General features: G+C 40.4%; 1 protein-coding gene across 9 annotated transcripts in view; it reads right to left on the reverse strand.

Moving 5' to 3' along the window:
- Window positions 1-4,843: 4,843 nt before the first annotated feature.
- The window catches only part of PDE10A (phosphodiesterase 10A), a 185,619-nt gene continuing 167,142 nt past the window's right edge, over window positions 4,844-23,320 (reverse strand). For all 9 annotated transcript variants that reach the window (XM_033144137.1, XM_033144139.1, XM_033144141.1 and 6 more), the window contains 8 exons: window positions 23,101-23,184; window positions 19,196-19,346; window positions 15,158-15,313; window positions 13,161-13,333; window positions 12,427-12,538; window positions 9,743-9,823; window positions 8,715-8,803; window positions 4,844-5,171 (listed from right to left, as the gene is read on the reverse strand). In XM_033144137.1, coding sequence (XP_033000028.1) covers window positions 5,057-5,171; window positions 8,715-8,803; window positions 9,743-9,823; window positions 12,427-12,538; window positions 13,161-13,333; window positions 15,158-15,313; window positions 19,196-19,346; window positions 23,101-23,184 — 961 coding nt within the window. In that variant the 3' untranslated portion in view covers window positions 4,844-5,056. The remainder of the gene's footprint in view (window positions 5,172-8,714; window positions 8,804-9,742; window positions 9,824-12,426; window positions 12,539-13,160; window positions 13,334-15,157; window positions 15,314-19,195; window positions 19,347-23,100; window positions 23,185-23,320) is intronic.

Raw genomic sequence — 23,320 nt, forward strand, 5'->3', positions numbered from 1 at the left:
AACCGAGCAGAGGATTCTGTCCCCACTTCTCCCCAGAAATTGTAATAAAAATGAACACAAGATGCTTTTTTTAAAAAAAAATCTCTGTATTCAGTAATATTCACAACATGTATATATGTATATGTCTGTATAATTCAATTAAAATTATGAACAATTCTAAATATTTAATGTATCATACATATATTTATATGTATAATTACATATCCACAGAAGATGCCTTGCTGCATTACAGCCAGCTGTTAAAGCAGAAATAGGATTCACTATAGGACTCCAGATATGCATATGTTCTGGCTGTTTGGTTTTGCAGAGTTATTTACAACTTATCTAGACCATAATAAACCATTTATCTTCTATTGTACAAACGTAATTGTAAAGATTTGAGATCGTTTAAATACAAAGACTGCAAATGAATACATGAAAATATTACATACCATATACAGTATTTATAATTCATAGATGCAAAGTTAAGACATATTTATATTATTGCACTTGCATATTTTTTTTTACAAAGTTTCCTCAGCATTATACATAACTTCCTGCCTGAACTCCTTAGATATAATTAAATTGGATAGTGTTGCCTCTGAAGTTTTTTTTCTTTCCAGAACAACCCACCAGAACCTGGAAATACATGGATCTAAATATACACACCAGTTACGTTATTAATGTACGGAGTACACTCCCATATTACAATCAAGCACAGTTTTTTGGTCAGCAAACCATGAAAATTACTCCGATGTGCCTTTGATCGGTTGTTATATTAGAACTTTATTCTGTGTCTCCTAATGCCAATTTAGGGAGAATGACCTCTTGTCCTCAGAACAAACACAGTTGCCTTACACATTCCATATAGCTTTAGCACTGACTGAGCAAGTGACTCGCTGACCTGTTAACACAAACCAGAGAATACAGAATTTTGTCAAATTATGTGCTTCACCATCAAATCCATTGGCGCAACCGCTGCGCTCCCCCCAGTGTCAGCCATGTAAGCTGCAGTGACATTGGTGTGGGGAGGGACAGCTCCTCAGCCCTGCCCCACTATGTCATCCACTGCACCATCCATTTGCATTTGTGGCCTCTGTAACCATTCTTTCCTCCAACTTCTTCCACAAATGGTTAACAGCTTGAGGCCCCTTCCAACTTTTATTTAGGCGAAATGATTCAGGGTGGCTCCAAACGTGACACCGATGACAAGCAAGCATCTACTCGTAGGCTGAAGTTTGGACTGGGACAATGCCATGTGACCCCCCAAAAAAACCCATGCCTAATTGCAACAAAATCCCAGGAGATGGAAGGCTATGCATGTACTTAATATAAGCATGTAAATTTTACACTGTAAAAAGATAGCAGTTACGTAATACTGCCAAGAACATTAAATGACTTCAGTCTACCTAACTTCTGAGACTCTTTTATATTGTAAAAAGGAATACAACTCAATTCTGGTTAAAAGTTGCCGTGGAGGAAAGGATAGAACATAAAAAAGAGTTATGTTATACACACCCACACACACACCTAAACCATAAATTTAAAAAAAAAAAATCAGTGCCAATGGCAGACAAGAGTAAAGTGCATCTGCTGATCATCTGCAGGCAGCCTGTGATTCTGCCATCCATGGAATCACTGCGTACGTGAGTGCAACCTATTTCCATAATATTAATAATTTATTAAATTTGTATACTGCTCTTCATCCGTAGATCTCAGGGCAGTTCACAACTTAAAAATAAAGAATAAAAAACACAAAGCACATTATAGGCGTGAACAAAAACAAACCAATAACCCCCCCTTCAAATGTGAGTCATCATTATGAAAATAGGTTGCCCTCACTTGCAGAATGGTTAGCGTAGTGCCCGCACATACCAAACAACTCCTAACATGGTCATCGGGTGCATAGGTATCAAGCTGCACCATACGTACCATTGCCACTACAGTGTGAACCAGCCTGAAGTCTGAATATTTGGCAATTTTTTTTAAAAAAAATCACATATCTGGAACTGTTACTCGCATTACTAAGTTAGTCATTTTTCTAGGGTGTGCGCGTGCACATACTGTGCATAGGAACGCTTTGCATTAATCAGGAAAAATATATAAGACATACATAGACACATACATGCAGTTGTCCGAATGAACAAAATCTGATCATACTAGGTTATGTTCTTTCTTTAACAGGGACTCGGTTCTGCTGCGCAGCAATGCCCATATATGACTATAGGAGTGGTTAAAGTGAATCAGCAGAAGACCTTTATTTACCCTTAGGGCAGTGAAGTCAACTGGATCCATTCAACAAGCTGGGTCTTTAAAAAGACCTGCCAAAGCACATATTTAAATCTAAATGTTTTGTGTAAGACAAAGGCTCAAACATATTTCTGCAATTATATTTCTGACCAGATAATGCATTCTTACATACAAACTTGTAACAGTATTTGCTGAATTATAACTTAAGGCAAATCTTTTTGGAGACTCATTTGATTGAATAAAGAAAAAAAAGATAAATATTTTTGGGCTAATGCAGCATTGCGAACAATGTACTGACAAAACAAAATAGGAAACAAAATAGGAAATTATTTCCAGTAGCACCTTAGAGACCAACTGAGTTTGTTCTTGGTATGAGCTTTCGTGTGCATGCACACTTCTTCAGATACCAAGAACAAACTCAGTTGGTCTCTAAGGTGCTACTGGAAATAATTTCCTATTTTGTTTCCTATTTTGTTTCGACTATGGCAGACCAACACGGCTACCCACCTGTAAATGTACTGACAGTACAGTCTGCACAAAATGTTGAACAACAATGAAAAAGTCAGCACTGTCTATTAGTCTGATAAAAACTAACAGATATTATGCTAAAGCAACATTGCCTCAAATCTACTATAGGATCTATGTATGTGAACTGTAAAAAGAGTAGTTTATTCTGCACAGGGCATTGGCGAGATTGAAGTCTGCTTCTAACAGTCCTCCATAATAGCAAGGGTTCACTCTTAATGATTGTGCTATATTTAAAGTTTTGCAACAGCAACAACAAAAAAGTACTTTGAGAATTATAGCATGTGATTCTATTGTCCAGTAATGAACTTGGCACACCAGTTCTTTTCAGGGTTATTAGACCATCTCACAGATATCAACCTGCATAAAGATATTCTCACAGTACCTTTCATTTCATTGCCACACTGTTGAGGATACATCTAAGTAGCAATAGAAAAAGCCTTAGTAAAGTGTCCCCTACAGCTTCTTCACATGCATGTCTTAAATCAGGGGTGGCGACTCTTGAGAGTTGCATTTCCTGTTGGCCATCCCTACAGGGGCTGCATTGCAGTAGTGCAAATGGCCACAAAAGTAAGCAGGCCAACATGGCCATGGCCATCCCACAGTCACACACGCACTACACACACACAGCATGTGATTTGTGCAGATCAGGCCTATACGGAGTGGACATTTTATGTACAGTCATTTAAATGTTACATCCAGTACATAAATGGCAGCCAGGCCCATAGGCAAGTGCAATCTTGCTCCCTCACCACTCATAGACTCTACACACTTGGGAGATTTGAGAGAACAGTGTAAGACAAAGGGAAAAGAAAAGGATATACTAGCTCCAAATTAATTCAAGTTAACAACAGAACGTACTGAGGTCAGAGGAGCGAGGATTAAACTCAATGGCTTATTTATACATCCTACATGCCTATTAAGGTTAAATGTTTGCATTAGGTCTGAAACTCAATTCTGCAAAGAAGTATATACTGACTTCACATAATGTAATTATTTGCAGAATAGGGGCCCAAGTTAGTACAGACCTTCATTCACAGTATTCAAGTGCAATGGTTTCCAAATCACTCTCTGGTTAAGAAGGCAACCTGCTTACAATACTAAGGAAGGTGTTTTTGTTGTTGTTGTTTTAAAAGCTCTCAGTTGTTTGGGAATTCAAATGGAAGGGCAGAACAGAATGCACACAGTACTAGTGAGCAACACAAAAGCTAGTTTCATTTACTGTGATGATACCATGAAAACTTCTGATAAATACAACTGGAAGGTCCTGTTTTTTGTGGATAAGTTGGAATTTGGAGACTTGTCTCTAATACTTGCTAAAATATAAATTGACCAGTTTAAATACCTGGCAGATTTCTGTTGCCAAATTTGAAATTTAAGCCCATTACTCTTACTAACGTTGACAGGAAGGCCTCTTGGTACCTTATAGGGCAACTAAATCTCTACTCATCAGAGGCACATATTCTATTATTTCCAGTGTAAAAATGGGCACATATTGTAGCTGATGAAATCACTTTGAAGAACCTTGGATCACACCCAGGGCTTTTTTTCAGGGAACGCAAAGGAACGCAGTTCTGGCACCTCTCAAGGGGGCACCATTGCCATCATAAGAGAACATGGGAAGTGTTCATGGTGAGTTCTGGCACCTCCTTTTCTAGAAAAATAGCACTGGTTATACCTTTCAAATGTTTAACATGTTTGCAGTAGAGCAGTGTTCCATGATGTAAACAGAATAAATTCTGGAGTCTTCTATCTGGATGTTAAATTCCTCCTCCCCCCCCCCCCACACACATTTGCAGCAAGATTATTTCAAGTACTGTAAACTCAAAGATAGTTTCAGTCCCAGATATTTTCTGGTAGTGTCTGAGCTGATTGCACAGAGATCAAACATAAACATTTACAATAACAATGTGGAAATGTCCTAAGTATAGCCAAGAACTCCCCAAGTGAAACTGGCATTAAAGCCAGCCCCAGTATAGGGTCGTAAGTACCACGGAAAATCTCTGCTACAAAGACAAAATTCAAAAGCAACACCCAAGATTTGCCTTCCTTGCCCAACCATTTTAAATTAAGGCCTCAGCAAAGTAGCCCATGAGAAAAAGGCAGTCTTATATTTACAAGCCAAACATTTGCTTTGATAGCTGATTCTGCAATAGTTGAGTTGTCCATCAGTCCCTCTGTACACACTGGATCAGCAAAGAAAAGAAATGTGCACAAGCCTTCCCAGTTAGAATTTGCAGTGTTTATCCTTTTAAAAGCCTTAAAAGGTGGTGGGAGTCTCAAAGAAATTTTAAAATGTGAATCAGTCTGTAATCTCCACGGGTAGCACATCTGTCGAAGGGTTATTGGTCTGTGTTGGTATCCATCCATATGCTTCTTCTCCTCGTATCACTTTTTCCCATTGTTTAAGATTTTCCCTGGTGAGGCAAAAGAGCCAACATTCAACATAAAATTACTTTATTTCCAAAATAAGATACCTATGGTATAAAAAAAGTCAGCAACAACAATATTTTATAGGGCTTGATCTCTTGTATGCCTTTTTGAATTTTTTTCCTACTTCAGAAGGAGACTCCAGAATGAGACCACTCAATTACAATTTGCTGTGAAGTTCAAATCTGTCACCTTTGGCCTGAATGGGTTTCTGTCTCATTATAAGTACTAATTAGGTTACTAATACCTGGGTGTATGGGGTGTTAGGGGAGGGGTAGTACCTCTGGTGGGGAACATGTTATGCTCCTTCTGGGGTAGTTTGTCCACCTTTGCTCCCCACCCAACACTCAGCTCTCATTTGTCACTTCTAGAAGCCATCAGCATGCAACAGTGGCCACACCCCAGGAACGGCTTCAACTCACCAGCTAAACAAGGTAAGGGTAGCTGATGGGTCTCAAATCGCCAGTGAGTTAGGGACTTCCCCTGCATGCAAATGCAGGCTCTGGCTGATTGAACGGATGAGACCAATAGTCGGTCCAGCGATTAAGAAGGCAGTGCTCTGGGGGGAATGAGGGGCAGATAGGACTCGACAACCTAGGAAGGTAGCCCATCTAGGAGAAGGAAAACTCTGATCTTAAACCTCCACTGCCTTTTGGGATACCTTCAGGAGAAGAAAAGGCTGAAGAGCAAACACTACACAAATCCAGAGTGAAGTCCCTAAGACTGAACAGAACCCATCATTGCCTTTCACTCACCTTATTTCCCAAGAATAATTAATTTAAATGTTTTATTTTCCATCTCTCTTAAATATGTTCCTCCCTCCCCCCCCCACACCACATACAGAGAGTACTGATAATCAAATTAATGAGTAAGCTATCACATGCTGGGAAACCAAACTGCAATTTAACTGGGGAATCAAGCTGGAATTTAGCTATCAGTTTGTTTGTCGTGTTAGATACCTGCCTGTGGAAAAGTGAGTGTTTTGCTGATTGCACTGAGTGATACTGCTTGATTGCTGGCTGAGTGCATACAGCTGGAACGTGGCTCAGAGCCTGACTCACTGTAACAGCAACTCTGGCGCATGTGGAGGTGTTGTCACTAAAGGGAATTTACCTTTAGGTTGCTACTTTAGGGAGGCACGTTTAAGTGAAATCATGCATGCACATTTGAAACACAATTGAAAAGCCTTGCAAACACCCTGTTCTGCCCTTGCCCTGCCTCTTTTTGTGATGTTTTCGTGTCACTTCTGTGTTTGGTATATGCATGGCCATGCACATATTGGACACGCCTTAAACTGCTGCTGCCTGTCATAGTGAAATTAGCATAGTTGCTGCCTGTCATAGTTAAATATTAGCATATTCTTCCTGCTGGGGTGGAAGCATTTCAGCCCTGCCACTCTTCTAGAAGTTACTGGCAGCTTATGCGCTGAGTCCTCTGGTTTGGTGCTGCTGTTACTGAATGCCAGATCAGTCCACAATAAGACCATGCACATCCACAACTTGTTCATGAATGAAGAGGCTGACCTGACATATATATTACCAAAACTTAGATGGATGAGGTGGGTGGGCCTGACCTGGGTGCTCAGTACTACACCAGGATAGAACAGGGGGTCATGAGGTGTATGTTGGCAAACTGCTCTGTGAAACACCTATTCCCCTCCGTTAAATGCAGCTGCAGCGAGGTTTAAGGGACAGGGGAGGTTCTTTGGAAAACCACCCTCTGAAGCGGCTTCCTCCTTTAAAAGAGAGCAGGATTGCAGTGAGCTGTGTGTGTGTGTGTGTGTGTGTGTGTGTGTGTAGGGAGGGGGCTGGCCAAGTGTGAGTGAGGGGAACTGGCAAAGACCTTGGCAGGTAGGCAGGGTTGGCGAGAGGCGTAAGCAGGGTTTACAGTCCCAAGTACAAATATATTATTATAATTTAATGACTTGTATAATCCAAACACACACAAAAAGTAAAGAAGTTACAGGGAAATGCAAGGGGAAAAAAGAACAAAAAGTCAACTACAGAACATCTCCAAATCCTCTTTATTTTTGAAAGGCAAGTTAGGCTGAGAAGTGTGACTTGTCTGGTGAAGGCATTTAACTTAAGACATGTATTCAGTACACCTACCTACCAAACATATTGAAAAGATTGACATTAACTGAGTAACGGCTGGGCTGAGATGGCAGTGATGGCAATATTTATTTTTTGAGTTACAGGTAGGTAGCAGTGTTGGTCTGCCGTAGTCGAAACAAAATAAAAAATAAAAAGATTCCTTCCAGTAGCACCTTAGATACCAACTAAGTTTGTTTTTGGTATGAGCTTTCGTGTGCTGAAGAAGTGTGCATGCACAGGAAAGCTCATACCAAGAACACACTAAGTTGGTCTCTAAGGTGCTACTGGAAGGTATTTATTTATTTATTTATTTACTCCACCTTTCCATAACATGTCTGAGGCAGCTAACCACACCCAAAACCAGTGAAACAATACAGCATTAAGGATATCAATGAAGAAAACAACTGATACAATCCGGAGCAAAAAGCACAAATCACTAAGACATTATTTTTTAAAAATCAATTAAAACAGACCAGCAAAAAGTGAAAAGGAATTTTCCACAAAACAACTTCAAAATCTAAATCCAAGAGGGTCAGAATGACTTGTTGTAGCCCAAAAGCTTTCTAAAACAAAAAGGTCTTAACACTCACACAAGACCATCGGAGAGGGAGCAAGGGAGCCTCTTGCCCTAGGCAGTGTGTTCCTGAGACGAGACCTAAGCAGATAAAGGCCGTCTCCCTAGTTCCATCTTTAGATGCTGGTGGGACACACAAGAAAACCTCTATGCTTATTTATCTGCTTAAAACATGGATATGCTTGCCACATTTGCCGGGTCCATGTTTGTTTATTTAGAAGATTTATAAACTACTTGACCAAAGAGTTCTTTAAGTGGTGTACAAGTAAACTTGTAAATAAAACACGATGGTTGATACTGCCGGCCAGTTCTCTTGTGCCTCCATCGATTCCATATTCCCTTTAATTATCAAATCATTCTTAATATGCCTATAGCTTGTCTATTTAGGTTTGAAGGATAAAATCACCACGAGGCATAGGGCAAAGCACTAATAAAGCCAGAAGTGGTTTCTGTGGTGGGGCAGAACTGCAACACTAACTTCTCAGGAGGGAAAAGGGAGGGTAAGGTAGAGGGAAGGTCAGTGTTGTGCAGGCAAACTGGTAGAGCCAATCTGGTATTCCTGCAGGAGCACCCACACTGACTTCCCCCACGACTGCACCTCTCCCTCCCAGTAAGCAGCTGTGACGTACCTGCCAGGAAGCTAGTGTTGAGGGCCCATCTCATCTACTGAGCTGCTTCTGCATTAAGTCAAGGATCTGCACATGTACTACAATTACTCAGTTCTAGAAGGTATCTAGTTAACACCAGGGAGGACTTGCTACCTCTCCCCCAGTCAACTTTTATACTTCAGAAAGAATATCTAGATAGCATGTGCAGTGGTCTGCAGCTGGAAAAAGGATTCAGTGCAAACTTTTATAGCTTACTTGCAAGCTCGAAGTAGTGGCAGGGTGGTAGGGAGGATCTGTGAGAGGGTGTTATAGCAGGGCAAGGCTACAGCATTGAAGAACCCAATCTGGAAAAAAAATCAAATAGAACAGAATAAAAATCAACATAAGCTGTAATAAGAAATTTGGAAAGGTGTTGTAACAAATTTACTTGGCACGAAAATTGTCTGGATATTTGTTATTAGCAATACCAGTCTTATAAATGGGGAGGGGAACCCCTAGAGTAACTACTCATGGGTATGTTAACAAGCTTGCTACTAAAATTAGTGGAAAAACAGAGCTCAAGTAAGTACAGCAGTTGTACAACTTCTGAAGCCTGAACTAAAAGTTATGGTAGTGATTCAAAAATCTGAACATTAAAAGAGAATGTCCAGTATGTATTCCAACACTCTTTTATTCTTGCATATGGTTACCTGTCTTCTGTACTGTCTCTATGTACTGACTCTGTCCATCTAACCCAGTATTTTCTACTCTTACTGACAGTGATTTCTCTAGGCTTTTGGACACAGAGAGGTCGTTCCTAGCACTCTTACCTGAGATGATTTTAACAAAGAGGAATCAGTGACCTTCTGAATGCAAAAGAAGAGCCCTCAGTTTGGGCGACCCTTCCCTATTCTCATAGGTTGGCACCAGACCTATTTTTTCCCAGTATTTCCATCTTCCAGCTTAAAACCCATCTTTATATTGCCTACTAGGGTTTGTCACAAAGTCAACAGAAGATAAGCAAATAATTTTCTTGGGTTTTTTGGGGGGGGGGTTGGGGGGAGAGGGGGGGATGACTCACCCATGAATCAATGACCAGACTTCCATAGAATTCAGACCAGAATTCCAGCCATCTTTAAGTACCTCCTTATTATCAGTAAGCTTTGGCAGCCCCTTCTAGTTTTCTTGGCTTGGCTCTAATACTGCCATATTCTCCCATTTCCTCATCCAACGCCATACCAGAGGATCCCCCAACCCCCCCTCCAGAAGCAGCCTTTTGAAACTTCAAACATTTTTAGACCTACTTGGCCCTGAGGAATTTCATCTTTCTTGTCTCTGTCCATCATAGGAATAGGCTGAATACCTAACTTCTTCATTTCATCACCCTAAAATAAAGTACAAGACCAAAGAATGGATTATTCCAGGTTATTTGGTCCAAAAAAAATGTTTCTCATGTATATACAATCAGGCATTTAGAACTCAATATATTAATATCAGTGGCTTGGGATTAAGAAGAACAACTGAAGGAAATGATTTTTCAGCACAGAAATCTAGTCCAGCCAGTTAGGTTATCTCCAGAAAGCCATCAAGAAAGCAATAGCCCCTCCCATGTTGTCATCCCACCCACCACGCAGCCCAGTCACACCCTGGAGTTTTTATTCAGGGCCATATTGACCCTGAATTTGACATCTGCAGTATCAAACAGCTACCGTGGCCATTATCTGCTGACAGTCCTGTCCTTCATGAATGTGTTGAACCTGATAGGTGGACTCATAAATGTACCTTGGGGGAAGGGATTTTTGTGTGAGAAACTGTCAGGGAACCGCCCTTGACAGGGCGGGAGGTCTTGTCAATGTACCGAGAGCCCAGACACCTCCTCAGTACCTAGACCTCCTCAAGCAGAAAGAGCGGCACCTCCTCCAGTGGGGAGTGGCGGGCTTGAAACAGCCAGGCGAGACAAGGACTTGGAGATGCTGCTGAGAGGCCCAACACGCCTCGTGAGTTTCGCTCTGAGGGGAGCACGCCACTTCCGTTGCCCCAGTTGCACAGAGGGGTCAAAAGGAGACGGGAGGCAGCGCTTTGGGGTGCCGAAATTCTTATGTTGTGGTCGCAGTCGGAAAACGGATTCTGCGAGCGACTAGGACGGTCGTGTTTTCACATTCTCTGCACTGTAAATAGTCTGCACCAATAAACTGTTAAAAGACAGTTGAGACTCATGCCTGATTACTCGTGAGCAACCCTAACGCAGACCTGACAGAAACAGAATCTTCTGTTTCTCCCATATCCCACAAAAATCAAACAGGGAGAAAAATGTCCAACTACGTCCCAATACGAAGACATAGTTCTCACAGATTCTCACAAATTGCAAGTGGTGGCTGATATGGATGAGTGATCTTCCATACTCTACAAACTCTAGATGTCAGTGAGGAAGGTACTAGTCTCATCTTGTCCCTGAGCTGTTAGTATCATATATGTAGGAAGCTTTTCTGTGAGGAAAAGCACTCAAAGGTGTGCCTCCACCTGCAATCTGCAGTGGTACATACAGGTTCTTTGTTTGCAAGAACTAGGCTTATAACAGCTGCTTTAATTCTTTCCAAATAGCTGTGTGTGGGTGAGTGCTTCCCGTGTACTAAAAGGAGGCCAAAAAGAACAGCGGTCTGGGTGTTCACTTGGATTCAGCTTTCTCACTAAAGGCCCAGGTGACCTCTGTAGCAAGGAATACCTTTCCTCAGCTTCAGCTGACGCTGTCCCTGGACCAAGGTAACTTGACCACAGCAGTCCAGGGAGTGGTAACTTCAAGACTGGATTACTGAAATAAACTCTGTGGGGAGCTTCCCTTGCTGTTGGTTTGGAAGCTGCAGTTAGTGCAGAATGCCGCGGCATGATTACTAACAGGAGTGGGATTAAGTCAGCATTATACCTTTACTCAAAGATCTGATTGCTGATTCCCCAAAAAGCCAGATTCAAAGTTTTACTATATAATATATAAAGCCCTAAGGTTGCTTTGCTTCCTGTGTGTCTCTTCAAACACTCCACTCTATGGAACTTGCACCACATATGTAATAAGTATTTCAGTGTGAGAGCTCCTGTGCTTTGCAACTCCCTGCCTATAACAGTAGACGGGTACCCTTTTTGTACTGTTTCATACCCCTGCTAAAAACCTTTGTGTTCAAGGAAGTCTGTCAGGACATACAATCTTAGCCCCATGTATTTCTCTATAAATTTTGATGCTTTTAATGACAATTGTTTTATATTGTTTAATGCACTTCTCTTTGGGGTTGTTGTTGGGTGTGTATATATATATATATATATATATATATATATATATATATATATATATATATGTAAAGGGACCCCTGACCATCAGGTCCAGTCGTGTCCGACTCTGGGGTTGCGGCGCTCATCTCGCTCTATAGGCCGAGGGAGCCGGCGTTTGTCCGTAGACAGCTTCCGGGTCATGTGGCCAGCATGACAAAGCTGCTTCTGGCGAACCAGGGCAGCGCACGGAAACACCGTTTACCTTCCCGCTGGAGCGGTCCCTATTTATCTACTTGCACTTTGACATGCTTTCGAACTGCTAGGTGGGCAGGAGCTGGGACCAAGCAACGGGAGCTCACCCCGTGGCAGGGATTCGAACTGCCGACCTTCTGATCAGCAAGCCCTAGGCTCAGTGGTTTAACCCACAGCGCCACCTGGGTCCCATATATATATATATATTAAAGTGGGTTTACATTTTTTCTAAATAAATAATTAATCCATTGCATTTTTTTTTTAAACTGGGAAAAGGGTGGGGGAGGGAATAAAACCCCCAGTGTGAGCCCAGCAATGCTTTGGATTTCGTGGTTTGTCCACTCCAACTCCTCCCTTCCTCAACTTGGTAGAATTGTTCTGTGAAACAGAATTACTTGATGCTCCAATAAAATTAGGTTTAATGATGCACATGCCTCCCGGTGCATATGCCAACATATAAATAATAAAATGCACGTACCTCCGCCCAAAATTCTGCATATATATCGCTGGCTGTCGTTCTGGTAACATGCCACAATTTTGTCACAGAACATAAGTCACAAGCTGTCATCATCAGCCCAATCACACGATCCCTAGAATATAACAACTGGAAAGCTATTGTGCAGTTTAAAGAGGTAACATTTGCTATTTTGTTTAAAAACATATTCTTATATTTATGTAGCAGCAGTTAAGATTGCTACTGAAATAACTTAAGTTTGATGTTCAGATTAATATTAATCTGATAAATATCCAGATGTTGCAGGACTCTAAATCCCAGCAGCCTCAGCCAGTCTGGCTAGTGGTCAAAATGATGGGAGTTGTAGTCCAGAAACATTTGGAAATACACAGGTTCCCAAATCCTGCTGTAACCTTTCACAGATCTCTTTTTTAAAACTTTCTTAAGAAAAGTGGCCAGTGTTATGCATTCAAGTTTTGATTATCTATTTGTCTGTGTAAGACATGTCAGAGAGTAGCTCAGATTTTGTTTCTGCAACTATACTGGTTCATATAATTTGGTTCATATAAGATTTCATGCTTAAAGGCACTGCACAACATAAGCTAACAGTCTGACTCTTCTAATGATTCCTTTATGTTTGAAGATTTATATGGACATCAATACACAGTAAATCAAACCTTTAAAGCAAATGAAAACTATGGACACTGCTAAAACAACATGACTTAAAAGTGAATTATACATATTCATTTGCTCTTTACCTATGTGCTTGATTTTTAAGATTTAGTGATCTTGACTGGTTCAACTCTTCCAAATGTTTCCTGTTTCCAAAGTACAGAGCAAGGTCTGTAGCAATGATGGCTTTGCGGATTATTTCCAGCACCTGCTCATACTCAGTAGAGCTCAAATTAGAGAAGATATTGTGGCCTTCCAGCTATGAAAACAGAAATTTTTAAAATGAACAAGCTAATATATTATTTTGAACCATTTTAAACCATTGTTTTAGAACTGTCTTTTAAACTCAATTCACATTCAAACTGCTGTATGTAGCGCAAGATTCTGACAACATCCGTAAAAGACATTGGACTGGATCCAAACTTCGTCATGCTTAAAGTATTACTAACAATCTAAGCATTATGAAGTCGGATACAACATTTCAAAGCTTAGTTACGCACACTAACTTTTCAAAAACAATCTCGTGGAAGAGAAACCAACAGAAACCAACCTAGTTTACATGTAATGCTAAGCCAAACTATGGCTAAAGGTAAATGAGCAAGAGGTCAGGTGCACAGAATGAAAATCAGGGCCACTTTGCTCCTCCCTAGTTCTACTACATTTGTGCTACCCAGAGCTAACCCGTGGTTTGTCTCCCTAAAATAAGTGGTAACCTGAGAACAAGCCTTGGCTAGAGCTTGTGGCTTGTTTGGAGCAAGACAAACTACAAGCCTGGGTACACATATAACACTAAGTCAAATCATGGCTCACTTCCAGGTAGCATGGCAGGACCAGAGAGGAGCAAAAAGACTGCAATTTCCACTCTTTGTACTGACATACTGTACTTGCTTGTTCATGCTAATTTGTTTGGCTGAGCCTTATGTGCAAACCACACCTTTTCCGAGTTGAAACTATGAATTACAGGAAACAGAAATGCCACCAAATAACCCATGCTGTAACATCATGATGCTGGTTTTCTTGCTCCACATCATTGGCTGGTGTTTATAGGGCAGACATCTGCACAATATGTTGATGGGGTGCCTCTACACATAAGAGGTGAGGGAAAGAATTCAATACAGGGCTGCTCATTTTAGCAACGTCTCTGCGTTGTTTGCAACAAATAGTTGGATTTGAAGTTTGGCTTGGATGGCAGTGTGGATATATGCAAATACCTTAATAACACTTTTTGTTATTTAACTGTGCCACATTACTTCATATCATCTCTATGTAAATTTATGGAAAGCATGGATTTGAAACACTGTTTAGAACTACAATGCAAATTTAATAAATCATAAATAAGTACAAGTAATGCCAATATTTCTCCTTAAATGTAATTATGTTTTCCTTTTGGTTTCAAGCATTATGTTTCACAAATATTAATTATACAGTTATTAATGTAGCATGTAGAGCCTCATCACAAGATGACTGATAGGTATAAAGTATAAATAAATATTCTACAATAAACCATAAAATAAAGAGGAAATATAAAAATTGTAGTGGAAAGATTATATTTCCAAGAACTCTTTGCAAACCTGTAGAAAGATGCAGAGCTTGCAGCCAGTCTTGTTCAAGCAGGCTGGGCCCATTTAAATGAAATGGCTCCTATCACAGAAGGCTACTGAGATCGAGCTGAAACTCCTGCCTAGGGCTTAGCAAGGGGTCAGCAAACTTTTTCAGCAGGGGGCTGGTCCACTGTCCCTCAGACCTTGTGGAGTGCCAGACTATATTTTGAAGGGGGGAAAATGAACGAATTCCTATGCCCCACAAATAACCCAGAGATGCATTTTAAATAAAAGCACACATTCTATTCATGTAAAAACACGCTGATTCCTGGACCGTCCGTGGGCTGGATTTAGAAGGCGATTAGGCTGGATCCAGCCCCTGGGCCTTAATTTGCCTACCCATGGTTTAGCCTAAGGATGACTGCTGCTGAAACAACATTTGAGGTCTGTCCTGAACCCTGCATGGAGCTATCCAAGGTACCACCAAAGCCTCCCTTTACCTTTTGCTCAAAAAAAGAGAACATACCGGGAATGCAATTTACCTGCAATATTGATACAGTCTGTGAAAAATGGTGCTGCTCCATTGTTGAAGTAGAATAAAGAGCTGCCAATGGGTGATCAAACTTCTGAAGATAGCTGTTGCTATAACCCCTGTGATCCAGGTCATGACATAAACATGCAACCATAAGTCCTCTTCGCTAGGTAAGTAAGCAGACAGAATATGTAATCAGTGTTTCAATTAATTTTGTACCACTAGATGTCAGTCTACCCCCTCCAAACATTCCAACAATTCCATTAACAGGTAAAACACCCTCAATCCTTATTTATATTTTTAAAAATATTTATATCCCATCCTTTAGCCCTCAAAAGACCCTCAAGGTGGTTTGCAACCACAAAACATATAACTTAATATACTAAAAAAATTGTTGTTGTTTAGTCGTTTAGTTGTGTCTGACTAAAAATTAGATGCAATTAATTCCATTTTTATGCTATGGTTTTATCACTTCTTTAAAGCAAGCATACAAAAATGGAATATCTATTTAGTGCATTATTATTATTATTATTATTATTATTATTATTATTATTAATATCCCACTCTCCCCGGCCAAAGCCGGGCTCAGAGCGTCTAATATCATACCAGTTAGACAATGCATAAAAACAAGCAATCAATAAATTAAGATACATCCCACAATTAATTCAAACAAATTAAAATTAAAACTGGACAAGTGGTAATCTTCAGGTTAAAATTGAATAGCTATTTAAAAGCCATTAAAAGTTCAGCAGAATATATATATGTCTTGGTTGCCTGCTTCAAACCACAGAACTTTCCTCAGAAGATTGTTCCACAACCAGGGAGCTACCACTAAAAAAGGCCTGTCTCAAGTGTGCTTCCCTTGTCAGTGCAGGGCTTCTGTGACAGATGGACAGGTAAAAGAGGGAGGAGACTGTTTTTCAGATAACCTAGTCCAAGCCATTTAGGGTTTTATCTTGACTTGGGCTTGAAACAGAAAGCCAATGCATTATGAGAAACGCCTGGCTGACACTGAAAACAGCAGCCCCGTGTTGAGCTCTTACATGACAGAACATTTGTTTACTATCAAATTTCTGGCAGCAGCTGTTTAGGATCTCATCATCTTTCCTGCCTAATGAATCTGCAAGGCACTGCTTCACACTACGGTACAAAGTTCAGTGAATAAATTCAGGAAATCATACATTGGCAAAAATGACTTCAGTATCAGTCCTCAATGCTAATTAGGTTTTTCTGCTTGCTTTCAAACTTGATGTTTTGCAAATGTAGGTAACCATTCTTGAGCAAAGCAACTCCAAAGCAAAATTCCAGGATGAAACGGCTGATTTAAAACTTTGAAAAGAAGTTCAGCTCTAACATGTGGCCTGAAGAGAGAGGGTTTCCCCCCCACACAGATGTTATTTTACCTACGTAAGGAAGTGTGTGCTATCAATAGTGCTTTGTGAATGATCACTGTAATAATTTTACCTAAATTTAAGATTCAGTGTAATTCCCATGGCTTATATTTCTTGAATTTTATTTCCCTCTGACCTCACTGGTTTCTTTGCTTTTCTCAACGCCAAAGGTGGCTAACCTGTGGTCCTCCAGATGTTACCGAACTACAGCTCCCATCATCCCTGACCATTATCTGAGGCTGACAGAAGTTGTAGTTCAGCACTTTCTGGGCGGGGGGGGGGGGCAGAGGTTAGCTACCCCTACTCTACCCCATGTGTATATGCCTGCCCACACTGAATAATACTTCATGCATCTGTATATGTGGATTATAGTCTACAAAAGGCCATGCCACAATGTATTTTTTAAACTTTAAAGTGCCACAAGATTCTTTTTGTTTGTTTGTTTATATATATTCCTATATAGATATTAAATCACACGACAACTGCAATGGTTGCATTTTCATGTATGCTACATGTACTGTTTACCAGAGCAAACTTCACATCATTTGCGTGTAAATATTCAGTTACTCTGTTCCAGACACCTGACATTGGCCTTAATAGATTATAAGTCCTTTAGGCAGGGAGCGTGTCACTGCTATGTTCTGTACATTGCCTTAAATAGTATTTGCATTGATTTTTCAACATTCAACTATTTTTTCCAAACAACAGAAGAGAACCTTTTTATATCTGCCATGAATTTTACAAACATTTAGTGGGTCAGACCACCTGCATATATTGCATCAGGCTGTGGTCAGTACTGTGTGACACAGAGAAAACAAATAATAGTATGGGGTGCCACAAAAATGCACCATAGGGCTTACCGGCTTTGCTGAATTCCCCATCTCCACTGGGATGAGTCCCCAGCCACCAGGACCCAACTAAGACATCACTTGAAAACTGAACTGTCAACTAGATAATTGCTACGAGAGAGGAAGAAAACTCCCTTGGAAAGGGACTCTTCTTTGGACTCTGGCACAACCAGAGTGTGAGCCTCAGGGTTCAGAAGCTTGTTCATAGGAGCAGGATACCCAAAATGTGAACAGTAAGCCTTTTCCATACTCCGATGGGCAGAATATCTGGTTGCACCATTCCTACTATTTTTACATGTAAATGCTTTCTGTGTCTTGCCACCATACAATTGTCTCTCTCTCTCTCTTCCCCCACCTTTCCCTGTCCTTCCTGATGTGGGAGGGAGACAGAGGAGGTGGAAAGAGAATCTAGAGGAGGTGGGAGGTAAGAAAGAGGTGGTGGAAAAGAATCTAGAGAAAGAGTGGGCCAGGCATAGGCAAACTGCGGCCCTCCAGATGTTTGGGACTACAATTCCCACCATCCCTAGCTAACAGGACCAGTGGTCAGGGAAGATGGGAACTGTAGTCCCAAACATCTGGAGGGCCGGAGTTTGCCTATGCCTGGAGTAGGCTAAGGGTCTTCATGTATTGCATGGCCTTTAGAATAGAAAACCCTGCTGTCCCGGCAGAAGCAGAATGAGGACTGGGTGGTGATCTCTCACTGATCATAGTTATTATAGAAATAAAGCTAAGCCCAGCCTCTGGACACCAATGGGTGATGTTATCCTTCACAGAAGAATACTTAAGTTCCTTCTGACCTTCTTCTAATTTTGAGATAATTCCAGAGAGGGGGTTATGCCCTTCTTAGTTACTAGCCACTTCCCAGGATTTCTACAACTTATTTTAATTCATTTTTACAATGAGACTAATTACCATGTTCTAAAATGAAGTTTTATGTTCTAAAATAAAGTTTTCTAAAATAAAGGTCAGTGTACAGTAAGCCCGCTACTTACACAGGGGTTATATTCCAGGGATCGTGCCTAAAGCCGAAATCGTGTGTAGTCAAAACCCACTGGGTTCAACAATGGGTAGGATTGCCAAAATCATTTCCCCTGGGAAACTGCCCCCTTTCTGCCCCTTTTAATTTTTGCCTTGTGTGTAAAGCTGAAGGAGCACAGTTTAAATGTGTGTAAGCTGCAGGCTTACTATAGTACAATCTGTACGGCGATGTCCAAAGGCTAGCTGTGTGTTAACCAGATGTCCTCTGTTATCCAAAGTTGTACGCCAGAGGTAGCCAATGCAACATCCTCCTGATCTGGCCTAGCTAATAATGATCAGGGATTATGGGAGTTGCAGTCTGGCAATATCAGGAAGGCACCAGGTTAGCTAACCCTGCTGTGCCCTTTTGGGTTTTCTCAAATTATTTCTGATTTTATGTATCACTGTTATACCTAGATATATCTAAGTAAGGCGAAAGTCCTGGGCTTTTTAAAATAGTGCAGACATTCCTTATTTCAAACCAGCAATGTTCTTTTTTCTGAACCACATCATTTCCTGCCTTCATGGCCCTGTTTGCAATTGTATACAGAATTCAAGATGCAGATGTACAATTGATTAAGGCTGCAATACTATACACATTTGCCTGGCCCTTAGTCACATTGAACTCAGTGCGGTGTAGTGTATAGTATTGCACTATAAATGAAAAAATTTCTTAAATTTAAAATCCCTTTCCATGCTGAATATAATTTTACACTTATCAAAACATGAAATTACACGGCATGGCTGAGATATGAATGTTGACACCGGGGGAAAAAAAAAATCTAAACTTACTTCTACGTCTGTGAAAATCCTGTGGTTATTCTTAAGAACAGCATACATGCAATGTGCAACTGTAACTGCATGCTTCCAGTTGTGATAGGGCACACGCCGGTAATTCTTCTTTACAGACAGAGTGAATCGACATAGTTTTTCTAGTTCAAAACTTTTTGTAAAAAATAGAATGGTGAGATAAAGCAAGTGAAAGAAAAAAAAATGTAAGTTATTTTAACCAAACAGAATAAAAAGAGATTTTACATTAAACTTTATTTAACGCTCCACTGATAATGTTGCAAAAATTAGCAGAAGCGTTTTAGTTTATTTTAATTCTCCTCAAAATTACTGGCCTTATTTACTTAAAATTTATTGCAAATGCAAAACCAGAGCTTATAATGATATATGGAAAAAATATATTCAACAAGAAGTTATGCTTTGCCATGCAAGCTCTTAAGTTCTTCTCCTTTCTCTCTGCCCTAACTGCCATGGTAAATATATTTGTGTACTGCAGAGAAATAAAACATTTTCACGTCGTCCCCCCCCCTAAAAAAGTAATAATAAGTCAGCTAACTGAAGGCCACTGAAAGTTTTCCAGCTCTTCAAAACATTCTAGTTAAAGGGGGAAAAGGGTCAATGGCAGATTCAATGCCAATGGATTTTGCAGGGAATGAAGAATGTTGGTCAAACAATGTGTAGCCTGCAATTCCACACACAAGTTGAGTTCGCATCTAAATGGAGGCCAAGCTGAAAAGAGGGAAGCAGATGCACCTCTGCTTGGATATCAAACGTAGGCTCACTTCAGTGTCTTAGTGCAGAAATACCACTAAAGAAACTGATTATACTCTCATTCCTTCCTCAGTTCTCACTGCTTTCTTCTACTGCTGCTGGTCCTTCTCTACATTGGCAGAGGGAACTGTGATGGTCCATTACGACTACTTCCTGGTAGGGAAGACACAGGCTTCAAGCAGCATTCCTGACCCCTTTTGCTTTGTCACCCTTACTTGCTGGAAGTCTACATGTGAATGTTTCGTTAACATTTTGCCCTGGGTGCAAAATTGCAGTACAAATTTCCACTTCCAAGAGAAATGGTTTACAATGTAATCATGCAGCTCCAGAGCACACGTGGAGAAGCTGACACACATACAAAGAAGGGCAATATTTCACTTATTCACTGCAGAGTTCTTGGGATGCACCTCCCAACTCACAGAAGGTGGGACAGCTTCTGCACATGCAGAGTTGCATGTCCACATCAGAGTCCCACAGAGCTTCCAACTATGACCCTGGAACATGAACTCAATAAATAAATAAATAAATAAATCTGCAAGTAATTTCTCAGCAGCCTACTTTGCTTTTATTTATTTATTTATTTTTTAAAAAAAGAGTAATTATTTTGAGGAAAAACATACTTCTAGAGGTTCAAGAGCACCACTGCTAATGCTGCCTGCACCTTCAAGTTACCGGTAAGTTGTAACAGTTTGGCTCATATTGCAAATCATATTTACATATCCCCTGCACCCCCACACTCCATCTGTTCAAAGTTGGTGTCTAGGCTAAAAGCTCTAATTACCCTTCCTCCAAAACATCAGATTCCACATAAAGGCTCAAGGCTGACATCAAAACACTGGAATCTTCTTTTTTCAACCTGTCTTCCTTTCTGACTGCATGTCTGGGCCTGCATGTGCAAAATGGGGCAGACTTACAAGGCAGGAAAGAGAACTACCTTGCCTCTATATGGTTACAATACATCTGACTAAGGCATTTTAAAATTCAAAACTGAAAAATCTGCTTTAAGAGCATTAAAACAGTGCCACTATCTATGGCTTACACCTCAACCATATGAATATTTATTGAGAAGCCCCACTGGTGTAGGGGGAACTTACTTCTAAGAAGGCATGCTTGTGATCGCAAGCCAAGTCAATATTTAAAGAAACAACTGCACTGAATTGTACCTTTAAATTTATCAACTCAAATGACAGGGCCTTCTGACAATAATCACAACCTGTACCAGGATGCACATTGACCTAATATACAGGTTGATTAACTGATGGATTTAAAAAAAAATGCCTGCATTGAAAAAGGCACAACTTTCCATGCAGGCTTTATGAAAACTTGTAAGTGAAAGTAAACTGTGGACTGTTTCCAATGGTGGATTTGTCCTACTAGTAAGTGCTTCCAATTGCCCAAATTATAGTACAGGTACATGGTTTTTCACCCAGCTCCCTCCAGAAAAATTGTTAAAGAGGTCTAAGGAAAATTTTTAATACAGCATTGGCCTGATTCACACATCATCCTAAACCATACCATGGCATAGCTGTCAACCCTCCTTGCTATTTCCCACTGCTATATACATAGCTGTCAACCCTCCCTGCTGTTTCCCAATGGTATAATAAGGGAATTTCCCGCAAAAAAGGGAAAGGTTGACAGCTATGCACCATGGGTTGAGTTCCAGGTAAGAGATTGTGACCTCCTGATCATTTTGCAGCTATACTGCATTAAGCCATGGCTTAGCTTAGCATGCCATTCAAACCTTGGCTCCTGATTTACCTCTCTCCAGACTAACTACATACTTGAACTAAGCCAAGCCATGGTTTGTCTTAGTGTGGCATGCAAACCAGGCCATTATCTGTAGGTCCAATTCTTCTGAGAACTTGTGATATACTTGTGATACAAGACAGGCTGAAGTTGTAAAATATAAATAATCAAAAGTGAAGCTAGAAATACAGAAATACCTGTAGCTAGAAATACAGGTAGATATTATGCTGCTTGCAGAATGCTTAGCCTAACATCAGAAACTTCTGAAAACATTATTCAAGGTAGAAGTATTCCAAAAATATAACAGGATATCCAACTCATAACAAGCTCCCTTTCCCTCCTGACTGCTGCATCCAATGCCAGAAGCATGACACACATTCCGAGGGAAATGCAGCCCAAAGCTCAGAAGAAAAAATATGATTTTCCATTACAAAAACAATTGTGGGTTGAACCTACAATTCCCACTCCATTGTCTTTTCCATTCTATCAGGGAATCAAGATGGAACAGAGGCTCCCCACTGAAGGATAGATGCAGCAGAGGGGATTTTACCTTTCTTCTGCCAGCTACCATGCTGCTCTGGAGGGCCCTCTCCCCTTCCAGATGTGCTTTGCAGGGCACTGCAGAGGGAAGGGGGGAATCAGAGAATATGGCCTCCCCACTCCCTTCCTCCAGTGTGAGTAGAATTCAGTGTGAGTAGAATTCAGTGTGGGTATATTTATGTTTCTTTAAAATATAACCGGGTGGGTGCATATCTGTGTGCGTACACACACACACACACGATACAACACAAAACATAATGAAATTAAGACTATAAATACTTTTCACGGGAGGGGGGGGGAAACTGAATAAGATATGACAACTCTCCCAGTCAAAAGCTCTGCAGGGCTCTGAGGCACACATGGAGATCTACACAAGCCAAAACTGCCCCTTTCACTTTAGTCTCTATAGATATTTAAATAAGGAAACAGTCCTTCCTTGCTCACACTTAAGAGATGCGAAGGCTCTAGGGAAATAATTAAATAAAAACTTGCAGGGGGTGGAGAAATTTCAAAAAGCCTTTATGGCAAATATTTTATGTTGTAAGTAAATGCTTTCAAAGGCAAAGCCCCCCCCCCTTTTAACTGTTTTAGCTGCACTTTGCTACCTCAAAATTGTTTCCAATAATGTTGTAATAACCCAATTTGCTGTATGAGGCAATTACTCTGTATAGTATAGACATGTACAGATCTCAAATCCTCTTTCCTGCTTCAGTATTTTCAAATACAGTATTTTACATAATCCTGTATCCTACACATCCAGATCATTTCATGGTAATCAAATAAAATGTTTACTATATAAAAAACAGTATGAATAGTTGTAAAATTAAAGGTTAAAAAAAATGAATTCATACCAGCCTGACCCACAAGACTGATGGATCATATAGATAAAAATGGATGGCCAGAAATCTTCATAAGGAGTGATATCAAAGTGGAATCTGTTATGAAGGAAATTTACAGTTAAGAGAACCAATAACTCTTGGATGTACATTATGCTCATTAGTTCAGATAAAAGCTTTCTGCACCAGAATCTCTTCTGTTGAACATTAACTTCAAAATCAAAAATCAAAAAGT

Source organism: Lacerta agilis, chromosome 3 (assembly GCF_009819535.1).
Source record: "Lacerta agilis isolate rLacAgi1 chromosome 3, rLacAgi1.pri, whole genome shotgun sequence".
Classification (NCBI taxonomy): Eukaryota; Metazoa; Chordata; class Lepidosauria; order Squamata; family Lacertidae; genus Lacerta; species Lacerta agilis.